The 24,961-nt window shown below is 36.5% G+C and overlaps 1 protein-coding gene across 2 annotated transcripts; it reads left to right on the top strand.

Moving 5' to 3' along the window:
• Positions 1–667: 667 nt before the first annotated feature.
• Positions 668–23,769, top strand: LOC128857862 (SH3 domain-binding protein 5-like). 2 transcript variants are annotated; one of them, XM_054093660.1, is made up of 9 exons: positions 668–1,316; positions 2,330–2,392; positions 11,597–11,725; positions 11,857–12,010; positions 12,112–12,247; positions 14,934–14,999; positions 15,191–15,584; positions 15,680–16,338; positions 17,262–23,769. In XM_054093660.1, exons 1-9 carry the CDS (start codon positions 1,275–1,277, stop codon positions 17,443–17,445), a joined length of 1,827 nt encoding a protein of 608 aa, XP_053949635.1. In that variant the 5' UTR covers positions 668–1,274; the 3' UTR covers positions 17,446–23,769. The 2 variants fall into 2 exon arrangements, with proteins under 2 accessions (XP_053949635.1, XP_053949637.1); XM_054093662.1 differs by lacking the exon at positions 14,934–14,999.
• Positions 23,770–24,961: the final 1,192 nt, after the last annotated feature.

The raw sequence follows: 24,961 nt of genomic DNA, 5'->3' as shown, positions 1-24,961 counted from the left end.
AAGTATAAAATGTTTAGTACAGCGGATTTTAAAAATATTCCGCTAGTTATTGTACTATTCCTCTACTTTTACGCTGCATGCCAATGTTTTATGTATGCGTGTGTGTGAATGAGTACAGTTAAATATTTTATGCAATTACAATTTTAATTTATACGATTTTTTAACTCACTGAAAATGAATTTTTAGTACCTTTCAACCTTTTCACTCGTACTGTACCATTTACAATAGCTGTTCTAAACTATGGCCGTAAAAAAACACATAGAAATAAATTCCCATGTGGTGACAAATGTTCCACCATTTATTAACAAACAAACCAAACGTAAACAATAACAACACCACCTGTCACTATGACATAACAAGACAAGTGAACAACAGAGAGCGCGGCGCTCAACGCCAACTGTTAAAAGTACTCGTGAGATTGCGGCAAAATTTGTGCATACAAACAAACTTACAATACAATTTTCCAGAGAGCAAAAATATACATATGTTAACAACACAGCCCAACAACAAAGTTGCAAAGAGCGTATTTTTGAGAGAACGTCGAGCGTTTGCATTCATTTTTTACTCATGGCTTTGAGTCAAGTCAACTTTGCAGCGGGTTAAATAACAGTAAATTGGTGGTTGAAGCTTTTGAACTGGTAATACTAAGCAAAGTAGCCAGGTAGCAAGCGAGCAAGCAAAGGCCGCATACGCAGCGCAGACAACGATGAGTACTTTGAAAACGGCCAACAACTTTGAGGTAACACTCAACGCTGGTAGTGTGTGGTGAAAATCCGACGCGAGCGGCAGACAATGTCGTGACAAGACCAGTCAGTCAGTCAATCAGGCAGCCAGCTAGAGTAGTAGTGAAAATGAAAATGCAAAATGCAAAATTCGGTAAAAAATCAAAGTGAGGCAAAAATAAAATAGAGCAAGCGCGTGAAAGACGGAGAAAAAAGAAAATGTGTTGGATAATTTAATGAAACCAAAAAACAAAAATGAAAAAAAATTGCTTAAAACGCAAGAAAATAAATACACAAAAGAATATATTTTTCTTACCTATTTTTCGCCTACTACTACCAAAGTTATATTATAGCGCACTTGCTTAACGCCACACGACGTACAAGCGCACATACATACATAGGATTTGCAAAATTATTTAGTATTTATAAAGTATTAATATAGAAAATTTTTTCCCCAAAAAACGTGAAAAGCGTTAAGTGTGTTGTGCGTTGTTGTTGTAAAAAGAATAAGCAATAGCTGAAAAGCAGTCAACTAAATAAATCAATAACGCTATGTCAACGGAAAGCAATACCCCAGTGGATCCCAGAGTGCAGGCAAGTCTTAAGCAAAACCAAAAACTAATATCTACATGCACATATGTATATGCATACCTGTGCATATATGTATGTATGTAAATTGAAAAAAAACACCAAAAAAAATTAAATGCACATAAAAATTAATTACGAGGCATTATAATTTGCCTAATTCTCTTGAAATGCATTTGTACGGTATTTGAGGGCCATAAACGGAATTTATCTTATCTGACAATGACCCACGAGAAGGAAAATAAATGATAAGTGCTTTACAAGCAGAGACGAGTGAGCGTGTAGAGGAATGAGCATGAATGGGCATTCTAACTTTGCATACATACATACATACATACATATGTACGTTTACTTTGCTGAAATGCCAAAATAAATATTGGGCCTTCAATTTTAATTTACTTGTTAGTGCAGATGAGGCCGGTACATTATTCTATATTTCAAATTTTAAGTAAAAATATCTCATGCGAAGCCTTTAGCGGAATGCCGCTATTTAACCGGGCATTAACGCCGCACTACATACATACATACATACTTATGCTTGGCTGCGTATTTATTTTGTTCCAAAAACATTTGGCTCTTTAATAAAAATACGTCTTTTAACGTCGACTTCGTCGCTTGCGCACCGTTTATGATGTCATTTGCCTAAATATTAAAAGACAACTCCGAGCAAAGCATTTAGTACTCGCTTGTGTGCCTATATATGTTCGTATGTATATACATACATGTATATATATATTTATATGTGTATTAACCCAAAATTTCTCAATGAATAAACGTTTGAACTATTGCATGATTGCACAATGGAAGGATTCAGTGCCAGCCAACACCCATACATTTCCCACTAACCAATTCTTTAACTCTTCCACCACACCTTCAGAGGTTAGTTGCTCTGCTCTGTTACTTGCACACACATACATATAAACACAATTCTTATACTATAAATTTGCATACATACAAACCTGCCTACTGTATAAGGAAACGGAAACTCCGATGCATAAATGTTTCTTTTGCATATTTTTCAGGTTGAACTGGAGAAACTGAACACAGCAACAGACAATATCAACAAATATGAAGTGGAACTCGATGTGAGTATCGATTTTGTGAGCCGTGAGCCTTACATAATTGTCGCAAAATTTACGAAAGCAAGAAATTGCAAGTTAGTAGAGGAAATGATTGGTTAGAAATTCACTTGGCAACGTGAAACGGTTTACTTCAACACTAAAAATGCTCCCAATAAACCGGAAAATTATAAAAGTAGATGGCAAACCATACCTTCGCTATATCACACAATTGCTCAAACACGCATACAAGCATATTTATATGTATTATATTTATATATATGTATATGTACAAAACAATTTATGTGACTTTAAGAATTGTTGCTGTGTGGTAAAAAAATTTTGATTTATCATAGAGAAAATTAGTATTTTGTTGAACTCTGATTAAGATGGTTACGGCTATAAATGATTTATTGATTAAATATTTCGAGAATAGGAATCAATTGAATTCCTAAAAGAAAAAAGATGCTAAGCCGACTTAAGTTTTTTGATTAAAAGTCCACAGAAATATATAGTTGCGGATATACACTTCTCACAAAAATTAAGGGAACAGTATAATTTCCTAAATTTCTTAGTGATTTTTGAAAAGCTGTATCTCGGTGGAAAATGGGCGCACGGACAAAACGCAATTTGAAGCTTTAAACTTCTAGTCTCAAGATCTTTGAGCAAAAAAAAACAAAAAACTTTATTTAACGGTTATTTTGTAATCGTCAGGTAAAGGGCGACACAAAAATTTTCGAAATTTTTTCCTTGGTTTTTTTGATTGCTCGGGCTTGGCAAAATTTTTCCGACTAAAACTAGCCATACAGTCAACTAGCTTGATTAATTAGCTTCAATTTGCTTTTTTGAATTCCCGCTACGATCACTTCTCTCTGAGATATCCGCATTTTACGAAAAAAGACCATTTTATCTTTGATTATTGATATATCAGGAACTAATAACCCCACAAATGGCCCAAAGAGAATAATACATCGGATTCGCCTCTGGTGAATTTGATACCCAAGCTCGGAACGTTCTTTTAGAGCCATTCTTGTTTCACTCGAACTTTGTGAGACGGTGCCGAGTCCTGTTGAAACGTCCATGGTCTGCCACCGAAATGTTTGCCTGCCCACGGCTTCAAAGCAACCTCCAGAACACTTTCTCAATAATATTTCACATTTACCTTGACGCCAGGCTCGATGAAAACGATTACCTGTGGCGAGCGCTGCCTCCTGGTGGCCAATCGATGACTCAAATTCTCGTATGAATGTTGGGTCAAATAAACCTGATCGTTGTGGGAGTTTAGGAATGGCTCGATTTTAAAAAGTTTCTAGTCAGAAAACACAATGTTCGGAAATTGACCGCTTTCGGCCAAGCTTGCTTTCCTTTGCTCTCTCAAGTCTGACTTGTTGTTGCTTTCGTGTGAGATCATGCGCCTTTGGATCTTGTAAGGCCTGACTTTGAGATCATTTTTCAGTATGGGGCGGATGCTACGTCCAGATATTTTCAGTTCTTTCGCCATTTGATTGGCACTTCGACGGGGGGTTCACTCAAGTCGCTTCTTCACTTTTGAACCATTTCACGTGACGTTGCAGTCTTTCGATGACCACCTGCATGACGTTTCGCGATTGTAATGAGTAATGGAGCGGTAAACAAAAACTTTATTTACTTCAAGGTGCTCGAGCTCACGAACAACCGCTGGTTGTGATTTTGTAGCCAAATATAATGCACTAGCTGCGCGAGCGGTTTGAAGTTGGTTACAATTCGAGTGCCAGACCCTGTATGTTTATCTGTAATGCCTTATGCTGGTGCCGTACCGTAGCCAAAACCATATCCGTAGCCGTATGTACCTATTGAATTTTGTTTTTTCCCATAACCGTAAGCCGCTGTGAAATACTTTACATTTGTTTTTATATTTGCGATAAAAATTTAGTTATTAGAAATGAACGACGAAAATAATATAATTGACTAAGTGGAAAATTATCCATGTTTTTAAGACAAAATGTAACTGTTGTCATTAATTCAACTTCAATATAAGCTGTTTAAGATTACGGCATGACTAATCGACAAATACTGTAATATTGCGGCTATGGTTATGGTTGCGGCTATGACGTTATGGCTACGACACCACTAATTGCAGCTTAAAGTTGACCTAATACCTTAAAGGGAGTATCAAAATTCATCTAACGCAATTTTAGGTTTAATGCGCGAGTTCTTTGTGTTTAAAGGAAATTACGCTGAAGCGTAAAATATCGTGCAAAAGTTGAGTTATCTTTAAGTGGAGATTATTTTGAGCCGAAACATATTTTCAAATATTTTTCTATATTCAGCGTGGTAGTATTTTATGGCGTTACTGAAAGTAACAGGGAAATGTAGCTCAGCCCCCGCGGTTCACCACGGACCCATTTCGTGGTCTAAGTGGCATCGTTGTCTCTATGTGCGATGCGGCTGCCAAACCTAACCTAACCTACACACCTATGAACACAGGTATGGACAAACATGCACGCATACATAAACGGCACGGTTCAAGTGTTGTTGCGCTCTTTGGTTTATTGCCACTTTATGCCAATTCAAGTAGTTGACCCTTGAAAAGTAATTACATTCGCTTTAACCGTAACATAAACAACCAGAGCAACAACACCACCGGTAATTAATATTACATAATTAAGAAAATAAATGCGTGTCTTGGAAGATAAGTTAGGTAGGTAATTAATTTATTTTAGGAATATTGTTCGAATATCTAGAGTTTGGTCAACTGTAGTCTAAGTGTAATTTCGAGAATTATGAAATTATTTTTCTTTCTCGATATATTCCCATGTAAGTCGAATATACTTCTGAGATATTTCATAAACTTTACATACGTTTATAAACATACTGTCGCCTCTGCTATATTTCGAACCTCTCATTAATTCAAAGTTATCACGAGTTACAAACTCTCTTCATATTTCGAATTGTGTTCATACATTTTTATGCATTCGGTAATTCGAACGAAAAAATCATTGCTACGACGCGGTAACTCGAACTCATATGGTCAAACACTCGACAATTCAAATTTGCAAAGTTTCTTGGTGTGTTTATAAGAACTTTGTATTTTGGGACTCCCCTGAAAATACCTTTACTGTGCGTGGTTGCGTGTTACGCATAAAACATATGCACATTTTGACGCACGCCTCCGCACGAATCGCTTCGTTGGTATACAGATTAACAATTTATATTAAATATGAGTCAGGACAATTCGCAAATAATTATGGATGATGAAGAACCATCAATGGTAGCAGTAGTTGACATCAGCGGTGTGAGTTTTTCTGCCGATGTTCAAGTGAATCAAGATGTTGCTGTCTCAGGATCACTAACCGATGGCGAAATCTTATTTGCGACAGATACGAATGAAAAAAGCAACGATGAAGATGAAGACGATATATCAGAATCTTTGGCAGAGGTGTCAGTTAAGGTAGCTAGAGCCTCATTCGATAACTTACAAAGCTTTTGTCTACAAAACGAAACTGATGAAACAGGCACTTTTTCTCCTTAAAAAAATTATTGAAAAGTCTGAGCAGCAACAATGTGCTTCGAAGCAAACCCGTTTGAATGAGTTCATTTCGAAGATTAATTAATTCACATTATGAAAATGTAAAACATTACCAGTTAAATAAATACACTTGATAACTCGAAGTTTTATTTATTTTCTCTCAAAAATTTCGAACCATTTAATATTTCAAACACTCGATAATTCATAAGATTTTAAGAGACCCCCGAATTTCGAATTAACGGTACTCGACTGTATATATGACACTCAGTCCTGCCATAAGTGCTGTTACAAGTTAAGTTCGTTATAGTTAGATATGAAATTATAATACTTTTTGGAGTGAAGTTAGTTTTCTTTAAAAATGCAAATATTTAAAAAAAAATTTAATTTTCATTCGAAATCGTCACCATTTGCGGCTTCTATGGATATTGACGTCGCTGCTCGAACCAAAGATTGCTTGAGACTCGCCAGATTTCTGTGAGATCTTTAACAGGTTATGTTCCCTTATTCTGACCACAAACTGCAGTCCAACGGATTCAGATCTGAACTCCCAGATTGGCAATCTTTTACGGCTATGAATCCAGGAATATTGTTTTTCAGCCACTGCTGGTTGATTTTTACCTTAAGGGCCGGAGCGGAGTCTTTTGCTGGAAGATTTAACGCCCTCCATTGAAGAGAGTACTGCTCAACTACTTTACCACGGATTCGAAGACATACTCCTGGTACACTCTTGTCCCGGACTTAACCTATTTTTTTGGCAGAAATGAAGAGATGTAACGCCTCTACTAGACACTCCCCACCAAACCATTACGGAAGCTGGAGCGTAGGGCCAAACTTTACTTAATATACTTACCTTCATAACTTACCTACTAAAAGTATGAACTAGACTTTCAGAACATTAACATCAAAGAATTTTTTAAAAAGTATACTTCAAGCACAATTTCCCCTTCGTTTTTTTTTTTTCTTTTTTATAAAAAGTAGTGTAATATCTCCACAGTTTCCTTTATAGTTGAGCTATAAGGTGCCTTCTGAATACCATGAAAAAACAATAGCCATCACTTTTAAGGTCGTTAGTGAAATTCCTATCTTCTCAGACGGCGATACAGCCTTGGGTACCAGGACATGAGGGACACGAAGAAAACGAGAAGGTAGACTTTTATGCCAAAAAAAGGAGCAGAAGGGGTATTTATTGGACCAACCCCATTTTTCGGCTTTAGCAAAAATAATATAAAACAGGAAACCAAAAAATGGATCCAAACTAAAATCAAGGAACACTGGAACGCACAAGCGGTTTTAATAACTCCAACGAGTTTTTGAACTTCAATGCCAATAGAGCAAAATCTGCTCTAACCCTAGATAAAAATAGCCTCATATTACTCTGTGGAGCACTTGCAGGTCAATTTGCTTGTAAAAAACACTTTAACATTATAGGAGTGCATAAAGGCCTTTGCCTAACCCGTATAACCATTACCATTACCATAAGGAAATTATTCTTCCTGGGAACTTCGTTTGCAATAAATTGATGTTTCACTTGGCTATGCCACACAATGTAACAAAATTGCGAACTTTCACAGACCTCCATTTTCTTAATGGATTTTAGTAATTTGTGTGCGGGTTTCGAGCGAGTTGAGTTTTATTGTAGAAGATTTTAGATTTTCCACTTGTCAAGTGTCAAAAAAGATGCCATCCAACTGCGACAACTGTAAAACCAAAGCACTGATAAAAGGAAATTTGAATTTAATGCGACTGATTTAATAAACTACTAAGCGTATTTTATTTGGAATGATCAATGAGAGAGAGGCCTTCCAATGCGAGACATTAGGTTTGTTCATGAAGCAAATACCTTGCAACAATTGTTACAAATTATCACGAACACCAAATGTACCCAAAAAACTTGCAAAGTAGGGGAAAGTGAGGGAGCAAAATAACATTTCATTTTGAGGGGAAGTTGCAAGTTTTTACTGGATAAATTTCTACTTGTAAGGATTTCGAAGTGAGAAAAACACCTGAGCGCAAAGTAAAAAAAAAAAACACGAATTCGAATTTGTCATCTGAGTCAAAGTTCTAAATTAAAATAAAATGGAAATAAATTAAATAAAATAAAAATGGTAATTAAAATGGAGAATGGAAGTAAATATAAACCAGATAAAATTTATAGATTTTATTTGAAGTTATTTCTTGAAAGGAATCAGGCAATGATATAGAGGTATGTGTGTATGCACCTCTGCCTCCAGGCGCCAGTCACCAGTCTCCATACAAATCGAAAGCATTGAAGGTCTCATAGACGGAAGCAAGTAAAATATGAAGAAAGCTGTTATTGCCACAAAAATACAATTGCTAATGGAATGTTCTTCACCTGACAGCGATGATTATATGGAACAAATTATTTTGGACAAAAGTTCCGAAGCTCGTTATTTTGAATTTTATTTGTATTTTTGTTTTTAATTTAATACCAGGTAGCTCAAGTGAAAACATTTTAAATTCTATAATATTTCCTGCCAATAATTTAGTCAGCTGTTCGTAAAACTTGCGAACTGTTGCTGGTCTTGTGTTCAGGTACTTTTTTTGATATCTTTTGCTTTGAGAACGGATTGCCAGAAACTACGTTACTGGCAAGTTACTGGATAATTTTTACGTGAACAGATCTTTGCTTCAAAATTAAAAAAAGCAAAGCTGTGGTTTTGCATAACTTCCATATGAAAGAAAACTACTGATGTACTACGAGAAATGGTAGAATACTAAAGCTTAGCGCTAGAGATGTTCGGAAAACCTAACGAATAGCTATAATAATTGTTATTATTATTTATTAAAATAGAATTAAAATTATAGCTTAATCTAATATAAAAGCTCTAGCTACCAGGGTATAGGCTTTAACTATAAATAAATCAAACAGCCCTGTTAAAATTAAGCACACTCTTAATTTGAAAGTTACTACCCGTCTTGTGCAACGAATATTGCAAGCAGTTTCTAGTCTAGAATATGTAAAACGAGGGCCTAAATCTAAGTTACCCACATGACCCAAACAGGCCAGATTAACATTTGCAGAAAAGCACCAATTTAGGAGAAAATGAATGGAAAAGAGTAATTTTATCCACTGGAAAGAAATTCAATCTGCACGGATCAGATGCTTCCCAAATGTGTTGGCGGAAGAAAAAAGGAGCACAGAATGGCTCGCAATTTCGCAGGGGGTTCTGTTCTGGTTTGGGCAGCCATTCATAGTGTTATAGCTGTCAAAGGCAAACCGCCTATATGTTTCATATCCACAAAAATGAATAGTGTCAAATATATAGGCGAAGTATATACTTATTGCTTTTTTTGATAATAATTTCGATTAAGAGTGGATTAAAATGCAACCGTTCATATTTCCAAAGCAGCAAAAGAGTTTTTGGTAGAACAAAAATGCCAGCTTTAGAATGGCCTGCCTGCAGCCCTGACCTTAACCCAATCGAAAATGTATTGACAATACGTGTATGGGCAGACAGTTTGGTAGCGCTAACACCCTTAGAAGTGCGATTATTCTCGGATGATCAAAAATGTATCAAAATATAATAAAAAACTTAATCAAATCGATGAGTCGAATATTTCAACTGCTTATAATCAAAGGAAGATGCAACACAAATTACTAAGCTCCAAATTATAAACTAATCCCAAGAATTATATTTGCTTATTTTAAATATATTAACATTAGTCTTATACTTTTTTGGTTCCGTAGGTTAGGTTAGGTTATATTGGCTGACCGATGCCACGAAGCGACCCGATTAGAGTCATATTTTAGCGAAAATATGTATCAGTCAAGATGTGCGTACTGTTCGCGAATTTTAGGAGTCGGAAGGAAGTTCCACTTCAGAGATAAATTCTAGTCTTCTAAAATAGAGAGCATCCAGGTAGCATAATCTAGTTTTCGAGATAGCCGGGCAGTAGCATAGGAGATGCTCCAGGGTTTCTCTTGTACCCGTCTCATTACATTTCCTGCAAGCAACGTCTTTCGTTCTATAGATTTTACTTAATTTAATAATTAATTAAAGTTTCGTGAAATTTGTGCGTATTTCTGAATATTTTGAAAACCTAATGTTTTTTTATTAAAAATTTAAATTGTAAAAACATAAATTGTTAGGCCTAAACTGACAATAAAAATACAAGAAATTCAGTTGGTCTTATATTTTTTTGTGTGGTGTAGTTAAAGTTCTAGAAATTCTTTGCATTCCTATTTTTTTGCGCTCAGGTGGTTGTATGCCAGAAGTATAGGTAGATACCTATGAAATGAGACTTTCAGCTATTAGTCCACAGATGACGCTAGGAGTATTTTTAAACCTTCCCAAATGTCTTGTTTTTTTCATCTGTCATCTGTCAACAATATTCAGTTCATTGTTTGTTACGTTTCATACAACAATGCATTTTTGTCGCTCTTAAAAATGTCGAATTTCGCGCCTTCAAACTATGATTTGCGGACATCGTTGATTTTTTGTTATCAATTGAAGAAAAACGCTTCTCAAGCTCATCAAATGCTTATAGAAGTTTATGGTGGACATGCTCTAAGTAGAGCACAAGGCTTCAGGTGGTTTGGAAAATTCCGAAGTGGTGATTTTAGCGTGGAGAACGAGGACCGTGGCTGGCCACCGAAAAAGTTTGAGAACGCCGAATTGCAAGCATTGTTGGATGAAGATGATGATCAAACGCAAGAAATGATGGCAGAGCAGTTGGGAGTGACCCAAAAAACCATTTCCAAACGCTTGAAAGTCATGGGCATGGTTTTAAAGGTCGGAAGATGGATGCCGCATGCACTGGCTGAAAGGCAGCAAGAGAACCGAAAAACCAATTGTGAAATGCTGCTCTCCCGGTTCAAAAGGAAGTCTTTTTTGCATCGAATCGTTACAGGTGATGAAAAATTAGTGTCTTTCTCCAATCCCAAGCGTAAACGATCGTATGGTTCGCCCGGTCACAATCCAAAAACAACGGCCAAACCAAATCGCTTCTGGGATCAGCGTGATATGATTTGGTATGAGCTATTAAAACCAGATCAAACAGGTGACGGTGCACGCTACCAGCGGCATTTGGCCGATTTGAACAGCGCTATACACCGAAAACGCCCAGAATATGCCGATCGGCGTCACAAAGTTAATTTTCTTGATGACAATGCACCGCCACATCGAACAAGAGCGACCCGGGAATTGGTGGAGACGTACGGTTGGGAACCGCTGGTGTATGCGGCTTAATCACCAGACTCGGCGCTTTCCGATTATCATTTGTTTGCATCGATGGGCCACGCACTTTCCGAGCAGCGCTTCAATTCTCACGAAGAAGCCAAAAAATGGCTCGATGATTGGCTTGCGGCCAAAGACGGCCAATTTTTTTGGCGCGACATCGACAAATTGCCTGAGAGATGGGAAAAACGTGTGGCTAGCGATGGCTATTATTTTGAAGATTAAATTTGTAATCATTTTTGGTTAATAAACGTTTAAAGTTGAAAAAAAGTCTCATTTCATTGGTATCATAGGTAGTATCTTTGAAGAAAAATACTTTTTCAACAAAAATCATTCTGCAATTTAGAACTCACGCAAAACCCGCCAGATGCCTGCTCCAACCCAGGCGCACAGGTTACTTACGTCTTAATTGATTTAATTTAATTAAGTAATAAAAGCATTTTGTAATAAAAAATACCCACATATAGTATATGTACAATCAAAAGCATTTACATCAATTATTATTGCACGTTGTTTCTCCACTAGGAGGCAAAATGTGATTTCAAGCGTATCTTGGCCGAGAGCGATGTGCGCATCAAGCAGGCCGCACACAAATTGGGCAACTCAATTGAGGCGGCAAAACCCTACTATGAGTCTCGCATCTATGCAGCGCAAGTAAGTACAGTTAAAACACCACCTTTAATCAATACCTTGCAATCAATAATTTTTTTTTTTGTAATTGCTTTGTTGTTGCAAAACAACTCTAAATTGCATGGACGATACATACAAATTTACGCATTGTGTAGTTGGCGAAGGAAACACAACAGGCGGCTGTCAATTATGAGAAGGCCAAATCGATACACAGCGCTGCCAAGGAAATGGTCTATTTGGCCGAACAGGGACTGGGTGAGAAAGCGACGTTGGATACTGCTTGCCAAGAAATGCTCAGTCATGCTACCAGTAAGACCAACAACAACACTCACGCATATTGCAAATTGTATGGAGCAGGTATTATTATTTTCTTCCCTGTCTTTTTTTTTGTTTTTTGTTTTTTGCCACAGCCAAAGTGAATCAGTCACAGGTGGAGGTGACGGACGCACGAAATGCTTTGAAAATGTGTCAACTGAAATTGGAAGTGGCCAATAATCGTGTGGGCAAATTGCAGGGACAACTCAAGCAGGCTATACGTGCGTCGAGGTGAGTTTATCTTCCGTTATATTTACTTAATCGCACTGCAAAATACTCATTGCGCACGTTAAAACTGACGCACACATGCACATACTCGCATATGTAGTAGTACACGCATAACATTTTACTGCACTTGGGTTGGTTGACGATACTCAGTTTTTAATAATGGCTTTTAGAATTTGTTTTTAATTTGATTGGCTGAATACATGGGGAACATTAAGGGGAAACTACAATACACAAAGGGCAATCATCTCACACCTAAACTGGTTTGCGTCGGGAAAGCAAATCAGAGATGGAATGCAAATCTGCGATATATCTACGAGCCATACATAGGTGTTGTATCCAATACCACAATCTTTTTAGAGTAAGCCTGGATTGGATCAATCAAGTTTTGTTGAATGAAAATGAAGTTTGCACTTTTAATTCATGGTTTTTGTGTCCACTACGCAGCACAGTACCTCATCCTGACCAAGATTCCCTTAATAAGCCTACGATAGAGCTGGATTGGACTGAGCGTATGTGCCTTTCTTACGACCGCAACCGGTTATAGCGTCGCATTCGAGAAGGAGATGTGCCAGAGTCTCTGGGGACTGGTCGCAGAAACGACGGCAGTCAGTGGACTAAATTCCAATTCAGTGCAGATGGTTACACTGTGAGAATGCACGCGAGCATTCTCAGTTTATCTTTAGGGTGGGTTATGAGTTTCCTGAACCTCCTTTGATTATACCTCCAGTAAGGACTTTGCGTGGCTTATCTCCATAGTTTGGGGCCAGCAAACCTTCTTTAGCCCTAGATCTCCACTTTTAAGCTTCTCCTTGATGGTGTGTTGTCCCCTGGTGAGGAAGGGCTCGCGTCCAAATAACATTTCCTAAATAATAATAAATTTTTCATACAAAACTAAAGATAATTTTTTGAGTTTTAGTTCTTTGATCAAAAATAAAACTCATTTTTGAATGTTATTTTTCCCCTCTGGGGTAATGATTTTCTTGTGAGTTGTTCATTTTTTGATTAGAAATATTTTTAATTTTTTAAGTTTTGAATTTTTTTATCAAAGTTTAACTCCTTTGATCGAAAATAAAACTAATTTTTTCAATGTTATTTTTCCCCTCTGGGGTAATGATTTTTTTGTGAGTTGTTAATTTTTTGATTAGAAATATTTTTAATTTTTTAAGTTTTGAATTTTTTATCAAAGTTTAACTCTTTTCATCGAAAATAAAACTAATTTGTTTAATGTTGTTAATTTTTTGATAAGAAATATTTTAAATTTTTTAAGTTTTGAATTTTTTATCAAAGTTTAACTCCTTCGATCGAAAAAAAAACAAATTTTTTTAATGTTATTTTCCCCTCTGGGGTAATGATTTTTTTGTGAGTTGTTAATTTTTTGATTAGAAATATTTTTAATTTTTTAAGTTTTCAATTTTTTATCAAACTTTTACTCCTTTGATCGAAAATAAAACTAATTTTTGAATATTATTTTTTCCCTCTGGGGTAATGATTTTCTTGGGAGTCGTTATTTTTTTGGTCAGAAGTAATCACTATTCATTGAGGTTTAATATTTTCATCAAAAATGTTGATTCTTTTTTTAATTTTAGTTTTTCGATCGAAAAGAAAACTTATTTCTTGGGCGTAACTTTTTCTCTCGGAAATGGAAAATAATTTTTATATTTTATTTTTGGGCACATCGAAATACTCAAAACACCACACTTCTCGCCTTATGCGTTTCATAACTATAGCCCTAGACTTATTAATAAATTTTGACAAACTTTTCAAACTTTGTACAAATTTAAAAAATTCAAACTTTGTACTAATTTAAATTCAACAAATTTTCATTTCAATTTCAAACATTTTAATTAGAATTGTTAGAAAAACCTCGAATATGCAGTTTTATGGCCCACCGAATTTTGGCGCAATAAAGGGCAATTTGAAGTGTTTGAAAAATCACATTGAATTTTGACAATTTTTTCTTTATGGCTGATCGTCCTGGGTGTGCCCATCCATTTAAAAAAATGTCAAGCACTCGTTACGAGAATAGTATCATATATAAAAATCATCTTGAAGGTTTTTAGGCAATGATGGGCCCGACAGGTGACGCTGGTGTCAAAATACTTTTGAAAGGCGTCTGACTTGTCCCATAACGTAGAAAATAAGTAATTGGCGCGTATGCTTCGCCTAAAGGTTTGGCCCCGCTCCTCCTCCTATTTGCGGCGTGCGTCTTGATGTTGTTTTGAGTCGACTCGGAACGGCAAATGGCTTTGTATGAGGAGAGGTTTCATGGAAGAATACTTTCGGAGGTTCGCCAATGCCTGCCGAGAGGCGACTGCATTTAGAAGAAAACTTTTTCTATCATTTTGCTGTTTCATGGACGCACTCCCGAATGGTAGTCAGGCATCAACCAACAAGTAAAAATCATGACATCTCAGCTTGCTAGGCTCTTTCTTGTGTGGTTTTCTCAAGTCACAGGTCTATGCCAATCCAATTAGCAGATGGTTTTTTTGTCGAAAGGTTTTCGCATTGAATTGTCACTCACTGACACTTTTATTGTAATTTCTATTATGTATAAGTTTATAATTAATTTTTTTTGTACTTTTACTTTCTTACCTTAACATTTCACTTGTCGCTGTCCCCCTCACGCTTGGCACATTTCTTAATTTTTATGTATAATTTATTTTTCAGTATTTTAATTTTTAACTTTTAGTTTAAGCATTAGACGAGACTTACTTGAAATGAATTCTTTGGTTTATCAGCACCGTTGCAATACTCTGTAAGTATTTTCACTACGCTGGCACGATCAAGTCTAACTTCTTGATTTCTTCCAAATTTAACACTTATCGCATCTTTGGTTTTTCGGACGCTAAATTGGTCACCCTTTTGGAAGTTCTCTCTTTTCGTTGTTTGCTTCTAATTTCATAACTTTTTAGCTTTTCTAACTTGCTTATACCTTACACCTTGCAGACCCTTTTATGAGGCGCGCGCCAACTACAATGGCCTGCTAAAAGCACAAAAGCAGAAAATTAATGAATTGGAAGGTAGAGTGACCACAGCGAAAATGACTTATAATGAGGCGTTGAAAAACCTCGAACAGATCTCGGAAGACATACATCGTCAACGGCAGGTACAGCGCGACCTGCTCAATGACACCCTCTTGCCAGAGCTGTGCGCTGCCACCAATGCCACAGCAACAGTAGAAAACTATCAACACTTTCCGTGCGATATTGACACCACGGACGAGTATCTGCAATTGCCCGCCAAACTTAGCGCACAGTCCAGCCCAGTGCGTCAGCGCCGTTTCGACGAGCACGAGTGTCCACACTTGCTGCAGAACTTTCCAACGCTGAATCTTAGGGAGGTAAGCGCATATTCTAAATTAATTCATCTTCTTCTCATGAATCATATTTGTGAATTTTAAAATTTGTATTCATTTTTTTTTTATTTGCTACGAAGAAACTTGGAAGCGGTGGCGGCATGCACAAGTCCGCCAGCACAAGCGCCACCGGTGACAGCTTTTTTGGGCACACGCCATTGCATGGACCGTACGAGGTGAAATCGAGTGGTGGTAGTAGTGGCGGTGGTGGCAGCGGTAGTGCGCACGATGCCAGCTCGAGCACGAATGCCGATGCAGACGACAATGACGACATCGAGCAGTGGACAGAGATACGTCTATCGCACTCGGAGAGCACAAGTTCTAGTTACTCGAATCAATCACTGCTACACGATCAGCCAGGCGCGGCTGAAGATGCGCAATCGCATCATTCCTCGTCATCCTCATCGGATGAGCCAAAACGTAAGGTAACCTGCACGACCATCTTCCATGACGATCAGCTCAACAAGAAGCAGAGTTTGAGTCAGTGGTTGTCGCGTTCGAATAGCTTGAAAATGTCTGGACGTCGACAAAGTCTCGATCTACTCATCGATGCGGGTGATAAAGTGAAAGATGTGTTTAGCTTCGGTTTTCAGAAGGTGGGGAAGACGCTTGAGCGACGCAATAGCGAGTCGGAGATGAATGCCGAGAATGCGGACAATGCAAGCGGTGCGAATAATGCGAGCACAACGAGCGGTGGTGGTAAAACAACATCCGCTGGTGACTTTTTCCTCTTCTCCAGGTCAGTAGCCAGTGGCGCTGCCAGTAACAGCACTACTAGTAGAGCTTTGCAAAAAAAGATTGGACTGCTGAGCACTCTGCAAAATCGCTTCACCAAATTGATTTAATTGCCAAAAGAATTTTTGATTGAATCCAAAACAAAAAGCAAAAAAAAATTCAGAAACAAAAAGAATGCAAAATAGATTTGGAAAATTATTGCGAACAAAATTTGTTTTCGAAATACCGTAATATTTAAAACAGGCATTTACTAAACGAATTTGTGCATGCATGACGGCATTTGTTTACATATTTACAAACATACATACATATATAGTACATACGTACATACCTGCATATGTATTGTAGTGAATTATTTAAAGCATTTAGTGCAATTTGAAAAACTGCTTGTATTTTTAAGCAAACTAGCAAATTTTTGCAACCTAAAAAGTTGTTAGCAAATTTGAAAGCAATGTCTGACAATATTGAATTGCAAAAAAAAGAAAAAACTAAACAAAAAAAATCAATAACGGTGAAAATATAAATGTATCCATGCATGTATATGTACGAACAAAGCCATGGCGTATAGCGTAAATTGTTGAATGTTTAATTGAAAGAAGTTGTTACTTGTTCCAGCTGTTTGCTATTCAAATTTGTAGGCAACAAAAAACAAAATATTGGTCAGCCAAATAAATTAACCGCACAATGTTATCATATACACACATCTACATACGTACGTATGTGTAGAATTACATATTGCATTACATATTTTTACATAATAGTTAAAATGCACCAGTATAAGAAATTTATTAAATGGAATTTATATACATACATACCAACATACATATATTCGACTAACTGAAATGCAATTCTCTCGCAGTACAAATTTTTTATGTACTCTTTTATATGTATTGTAACTGTAAACCACAACTGAAAATTACATTTCAGGTCATCAGAGCCCAAAGAGCTGCTCTCCGATGAGCAGGTCGAGAATTTATTATTGAATCCCAGCCTGGATGAGAACGGTGCGATAATTGTTGAGCAACTTAAATCGCCGTTACAGCAGCCAAATCAATTTGGCATAGCTGCCACACCGACCACTACAACAACCACCACCACCTTACTCTTCTAAATGGCGTTAGGAGTGAAGAAAGTTTGTTGTCTTAAAGTTCACACAAATACTCGTAGCATAAACATTTCAATAGGTATGAAAAAAAAATGAGAAAACATATCACATTTATGGGGGATAACATACAACTTACATAGATACTTGAAGGAGAGCTGCAAATATGCAGCTATAATTATTTATTTAATACGGCGCTTTGCTACAACAAAATTTAGGCGAAAATTTGTACATACTCGTAAGAGAAGAATTTTTAACGTTAAAGCTTTGAAGTGGAATACGTTTTTTTTTTTTTTGATAATTCATGGGTGCATTTATAGTACAAGATAATTAAATAATTACAAAATGGCTTACTTTTTAGTATTAAGTAAATTTTTTTGTATGATACAGCACTTGGCAATAGTAGGCGAATTGAAAATTGCATTTTACATTTTATGTATGGCAGCTTTGGAATGCTAAAACCATACACCCCACATAGCTATTCATGCTTTCGATACTCAGCAAGCAGTAAAAAAAGGTCCAAGCAATAATATTTTATTTTATGGTAAATATTTTACAAAGGTTTATTTCAAATATGATAAATATTGGTCAGCTAATAAATTGTGAATCGATTGCTTCCTCTTCGTCAGCACTAAAAACTGTGTTTGCTGGCCTTACGCTAGTGTATTCTATAAAAAAAAAAACAAAGTTTGACAAAAATGTCTTTAAGAATTATTTACACAATTGTAAGCTAAGAAATAACAATATACAGTGCCGAACAAAACATTTGAAATTAATATACTACATAGTCCAATAAGTTCACAAGGTGAGGCATAGATGGCGGCGTCAATATCAAAAGCATATGGTATTTAGTGAGAATCGCCCTTTAGGAGCTACTTGTCAAATTTTCATGACATCTTGCCGATTAGTTTGTGAGTTACAGTCGTTTAAGTGAAGCTACTTTTGGTTTTGTGAAAAAAATGGATTCAAAAGAATATGGTATTGATAAAACGCTGTTTTTTAATAAAAAAAAAAAACACTGTGGAAACACACCAATGGCTACGGAAGTATTATTCGGACTCCGCTTCGTCGATCGGAACCGTTGAACGATGGTTTCGTGAATTTAGATGCGGTCGTACGGGCACTGAGGACGCAGCGCGTTCAGGACCTCCAAATGAAGCAGTTGTTCCAGAAAACATCAAAAAAATCCATCGTATCATTCTGAATGATCGTAAAGTGAAAATGCGCGAGTTAGCAGAGGCCGTAAGCATATCGAAAGGGTCAGTAGGAACGATTTTGCATGAACATTTGGGTGTGAAAAAGCTAGTCGGAAGATGGGTGCCGCGTTTTCTCACAATCCACCAAAAACAACAACGAATAATGGATTCTGAGCATTGTTTGGAGCTGTTTCGCCGCAATCCAAGCAAGTTTTTGCGTCGATTCATAACAATGGACGAAACATGGATCCACCACTACACGCCGCAGTCGAATAAACAGTCGGCAGAGTGATTGAAGCCGGCCAAAGCCGACAAAAACATCCAAAGACGCAACAATCGGCTGGAAAGGCTTTGGCCAGCATTTTTTGGGATGCTTGCGGTGTAATCTTCATCGACTATCTTGAAAAGGGTAAAACGGTCACCGGCGAGTATTATGCCAGCTTTTTGGACCGTTTGAACGACGAAACCAAGAAAAAGCGGCCTCCTTTAGCAAAGAAAAAAGTGGTGTTCCACCAAGATAATGCACCGGCTCACAAATCTACGACTATCATGGCAAAATTGCATGAATTGCTTCGCCATCCACCGTATTCTCCAGATTTGGCCCCCAGCGACTATTGACTGTTTCCAAACTTGAAGAGATGGCTTCAGGGAAAAAGATTTCGATCAAATGAAGAAGTTGAATGGGAAACAGATGCGTATTTTGAAGGACTTTCTATCGATCATTTTTCGAAAGGCATCAAATACATATCGAATGACCGTGATTTCGGTTAGATAGAAATGAAAATAAGAAAAAATCAATTTACTTATGTATATAACCCTGAGCATTATTGTAAATTGATAGAAAAGCGTAGAAGGAAAACCCCATTTTCGGTAAAACGAATATCGCAGCCGGATTTTATTTCGACGCAGTCACTAGAAGAATCAATAACAAAAAGAGTAAAAAATAATGTGGGCGAATCTGTCTCTTGGCTGAAAATTGAATGGATGCGTTTCTTGAAAAACTAACCTTATAAAATGTTCTGCAAAACTTCTTTAGATGATTCTAAATTCTAGATTTGAATCTTTCAACGAATAGAAGACCAAAAATATATGAAAATATTAAATTATTTCCATTACACACCACCTCTAGACCAGTAACGGAAGAAAAAAAGATAAGTTTGTCATGAACATTCGTAGAACCTAGAAAAATATGATAAAAATGGTTTACTTTTTAAAAATAATTAATAAATGCTCACGAACTATTTCATTAAGCGGACAGATACCTGTAAACGGCCATATTTTCCCTGATTTTCATTAAAATTATTTAAAATGAGGAAGTCAATATATTTTTTTCAAAGTTGGCATACAGTTTATTTATACATTAAAATAATAAAAAAATTTTTTTTTTATTTTAATCATTTAAAATGGTGGATGTATACTCAATTCTGGCGGCAGCGGGGGGGTAGCATCGGCGTCAGTGACCTGAATACAAAAACCCAAACATTTTTTTGTTTATTAATGTCATCATTTCTATATGAATTAAACAAAAATGAAAAAAAAATGCTTAAAAAAAATGAATTTTGGAGCGAATTTTCCTACTATTTTTGTTTCGAAAAAATTATTTTTTCGTAAAATTTTCAAATTGCAAATTTACATAGAAAGTAATATCATGAAAAAGATGTGTGGAAAATTTTAAGAAGATCGGTTAATAACTTTTCGAGTTATTGTGTACGTCAATTCGAAAAATATAGTTTTGAGAAAAACGCGTCTAAAGTCGGCAACGTAACTATACCTCTCCCAGCGCTCGAACGCAAAGAATAGAGTCGTCACGGTTGACGATCTATAATATAAGAAATACTTCAATTTACGTGTTAAAAATTTTTTTCACATATTCTTAAAGGATTATATTAACATTTTTGTAAAAAAAACTTTTTTTTCGGAAATTTTACAGGTATCTGTCCCCTTAAAATAGTATGCCTTGCTATTGCTCTTCACGGATGGTAGATGGAGAAGGTTTGGCCAATTACTATATTGAAAAAAAAAAACATTTTTGTGACGTCACACGGCATTCGCCAGCCGAATTCATTGTACAGATCCGTAAGGAAAAACACTCTCAGCTGGTTGTCAAAAAATGCCCACATCTGAGATGCCCTGACTTCAAAACGCTCTTTTCCGCAACATGGTTACATAAAAAATTATTAAATTTCATAAAAAATCGTATCAAAAAGTAAAAGTACGTAAAAGTTTAGATATTTCTCAATAAATTATTACAGCTACGAAATATATTAAAATTATTTGTCATTCTAAATTTTCGAAGTCAAAAATATTTTTTTTTTTCGATATTCTATTGTTTTTAATGTTACCACAAAAATTCGAATTTGGCATAGCAACCCCGCCAATACTATCAAGCAAAAATACCAAGCACTCGCACCATCACCCACTTGACTGCCTAACATACTCACACAAAAAGGGTGTCTGTCAAAAAATACGAAGAAGAGTGTTTTTATTTGTATTTTTGTACAATGGCCGAATTCTGCACGATCATTTCACATGTATTCACACACTCGTCCAATCGTACGTTGTTCAGATAGCAAAGCAATGGCACTGTGGTGATTTATTCGTATATCACTAACACATTCTTAGTTTTTACGTAAACAACCCGATACATAACCCCGACTGCATTCTGTCGAATTCGCTGAGAACCGCATGACGGTCTATTATTGGCTTCACCTTCTCAATTCTTTTCACCATGATTGCTATTAATAAAGGATTTCAGCAACAGATTTTAAAAACATTTCTTAAAGTTTTACGAGATATATTCATGATTATAGAAGAGAATTTCTCAGAGATATTTCTAAAAAACAGAAGATTTACAAGTCGACAATTTAGCGATAATAAATGAAGTCAAATATCGCAATAATGGCAAGGAACAAAAGGTATCTATTTAAAACCTTCCGTCGCGCAAACACAGTAGGCCTTAGAATAAATGGAGGCAAATCAAAAAAGATTAAAGAGACGAAATCCCGAAGGCATCGCAATCGGGACATTCACCTTTGACGATGTTCAGTACTTTAAATATCTAGAAGTTCTAATAAAAAACAACAGTCAAAATGTAATACAAAACAGAATAATGGCAGCAAACAAATGTATTACGTTCCCGCGACAGTCGGTTCTACTTAACCGGAACGACCGGACTTATATCCGGTTAAGGATTATCACTTCAGCCCGTTTTTGCTGCTAAAACAACAATAACAACGCTCACAGTAAATTGCTGAGATCTATATGTGAAAGCATACGCCGCCTCTACCCGTCAATAATACTGCCGGTGCTGTGGACGCGAGAGCTGGACGATGACAAGCAAAGATGAAGTGAGCTTAAGAGATTTCGAAAGAAAATTACTCCGAAGCTTGTTTAGCCCCCCACGTTGCAACGACGGAACGTACCGAATACGCAAAAATGAACGAATTGCTAAACTTGCGCCAGTTAGAAGACGTCGTTAAACGCATAAAATCCCAAAGGATTCGATAGTTTGGACACACAGAGCACGTGGAGGACAGCCGCCATCAAAAATCGTTTTTAAAATCAACAAATTTCTTAACGAACCGGGCCCGAGGGCTTCCACCGTTGTCACGACCGTCGGTTCTACATAACCGGAACGACCCGACTTCTATCCAGTCAAGATCTCTCACTTCAGAAATGCTGCTACAACAACAATAACTTCCAATGTTGGCCTGGTTTGGCCAAGTCATAGAAGTCAAGAAAACTGCCCTCTTCAGCGCCAAGTCTACTATAAATTAAATTTAATAGAAAGCGCTAACAAGTCTTACGCCTGCAATCCTTTCAGTAAACGACTTACGTTTTCGTTATGTAGGTGCTACAAAATCCTTTAATAAGACAACAAATTTGCTAATATTAGGTCTCTTCATGTAAAAATTTTCCAGTGACTTAATTTCCGAGAATTCCCTCTCAAAGAAAAAGATATCAAAAAAAGTCAAGGATGATAGATCATGACCATTAAAAAATCGACATAGACGCGTGCAGCGTAGTACACATAACAGAAGTGAAACTTTCAAGGCAGACAAAGAAAGAGGTAGAGACCCGAGAGAGAATGAGAGAGAGAGAAAGAATATACAGTCGAACTTCCATATAGTGAATTCGCACGGGACCTGAAAATCACTTCACTATATAGAAACTTCATTATAAAGAAACATTGATTTTTTATGTAATTTTATTTAAAATAATCAGTGAGTTTGGTTTGAATTACAGCCTTCCATTTTTCATTTTCAATAAAAGCTTCCAAATCATGTAGAGAGTTGAAAACATTAATCGACACGTCACTCCTCATTTCCACAAAGGTTCTAATTACGCTAATGGATGAAGCAGCTTGTATCAACGTAGGTAATGCCTCCTCCGTTTCTGCCAATTTTTCAACGGTCAAATCGTGTTCATCGTTATCTGAAATAATATTTACATATTAAATTTTTGTTTGACTATAAAAAGATAAATGCTTACCAGGTTCAGCTGGAACTCCGCAACTTTCAAAAATGCTGTTGAGAATATCTTCTTCGGATGGGTTGTCCGAAGTCTGCACACCATTATCAACATTTACGTAGTCATCAAACGATGCTTCGATATTTGCTACTTTTTTAAATGAAGACTGTAAAGCAGCCAAATCTGATATTGAAAGAAGGTCCTCTTCAGCCCAATGCTCAAATGGAATCTGAATAGCATCTTTTGAAAATCCAGCCTTTTTAAAACAGTTGGCAATTGTTTCTGGTTTAACATAGACATTCCATACATTGCTAAGATTTCGAACTGCTTGCAGCAAGTCTATGGCCATAACAGAATTTCCCTCATCCACTTGAGTCAATATATTCGTTAAAATTCGTTTTCTGTAATGTTGTTTCATATTGGAGAGAATGCCTTGATCCATTGGTTGCAGTAACGAAGTCATGTTGGGAGGAAAATAAGCGAGATGAATGTTTCTCAACTTGTCTCTTACATCTTTAGGGTGGGCAGTGCAGTTATCAACAAAAAACAACACCTTTCTGTTTTGATCACAAAATTTTTTGTCGAGTTTTACAATCCATTTCGTAAAAATCTCACTGGTCATCCATGCTTTTTTGTTAAACTCATAATCGACACCTAAAGATTTTATTCCCTTGAAGCTCCTCAGATTTTTGGCCTTTCCGATTACCAGCAATTTTAGCTTTTCTGATCCAGTCATATTGCTTCCCACCAGGACAGTTATTCTCTCCTTGCTTTGCTTCCCACCAAAACATTTTTCATTTTTGAATGCCAGTGTTTTAGTTGGCAAGCATTTGAAAAACAAAGCAGTCTCGTCGGCATTAAAAATGTCGTTAATGTTGTAATTTTCAATTAATTTCGGTAAGACGTTCGTTACCCATTCATCACGGTTTTCTATGTTGGCGTCAGCACTTTCCCCACATAATGTCTTTTGAATAACGCCATGCCGACTTTTGAACTTGTCTAACCAACCTGTACTTGCCTCAAATTCGTGGTGTCCTAGTGCTTCCGCAAAATCTTTGGCCTTTTGCTTCAATAATGGTCCACATAAAGGGAGATTCTTACCACGTGCAACGAGTAACCATTTCAGCATTGCTTCGTCAATGTCCTCAAAATGACAAGGTCGAAGTCTTTTGCGTTTGGTATTTACTGTCAAATCCGCCGCATTTTTTAAAATCACTTCCTTATTTTTTAAAATATTTGATAAAGTGCTGGGAAGAACTCCGAATTCATTGGCAATATCTTTTTTTTTTTTTCTTTCCTTCATTAACTTTGTTAATCATTAATAACTTTTTTTCAAGCGAAATGCTGCTTCGATGCGTCATTTTAACTTCAATCACTGAATAAAACTGTAATAGCTCAGCTTTTTCTGTTTTAATTTTGGGATTCCCCTCATTACAGTTTGTCCACATCTAACTGTAATTTTTTGCAACAGAAAACTTTTGAAAAAATTCACTATATGGAGACAAAAACTTAGGACGCTTGAATTTCCAGCTGTAAAATTTGTTCATTATATAGAAAACTTCACTATATAGAAATTCATTATAAGGAGACAAAAATACACCGAAAGTAGAACGAAAAAGCAGTGTCTTCGAAACCAGTTCATTATAAGGAGAGCTTCATTATATGGAAGTTCACTGTAGAGAAGTTCGACTGTATATCTAAATTAATTCACAACATTTGCAGAGAATACAAATAGACAAAATTTACAAAAAACGGAGAAGGGTCGACCGGTGTAGGTAAACGCCGGACACAAACCGTGGCAACAACGCGCACTACTCCGAGCGTTTATCACCCGCACAAACGCAGCGATTCCAGGACCT

Source organism: Anastrepha ludens, chromosome 3 (genome assembly GCF_028408465.1).
Source record: "Anastrepha ludens isolate Willacy chromosome 3, idAnaLude1.1, whole genome shotgun sequence".
Lineage (NCBI taxonomy): Eukaryota > Metazoa > Arthropoda > Insecta > Diptera > Tephritidae > Anastrepha > Anastrepha ludens.
The sequence above is the reverse complement of the archived record's forward strand: the minus strand, read 5'-3'. Positions and strand labels throughout refer to the sequence as shown.

What these genes read in the sequence shown, in the direction of transcription:
- LOC128857862 (XM_054093660.1), top strand. Translation starts at nt 1,275, where the DNA reads ATGTCAACGGAAAGCAATACCCCAGTGGATCCCAGAGTGCAG. An exon ending in AATATGAAGTGGAACTCGAT is followed by an intron (nt 2,393 to 11,596) that starts GTGAGTATCGAT and finishes TTTCTCCACTAG; the next exon opens with GAGGCAAAATGTGATTTCAA. An exon ending in CAACGCTGAATCTTAGGGAG is followed by an intron (nt 15,585 to 15,679) that starts GTAAGCGCATAT and finishes TTTGCTACGAAG; the next exon opens with AAACTTGGAAGCGGTGGCGG.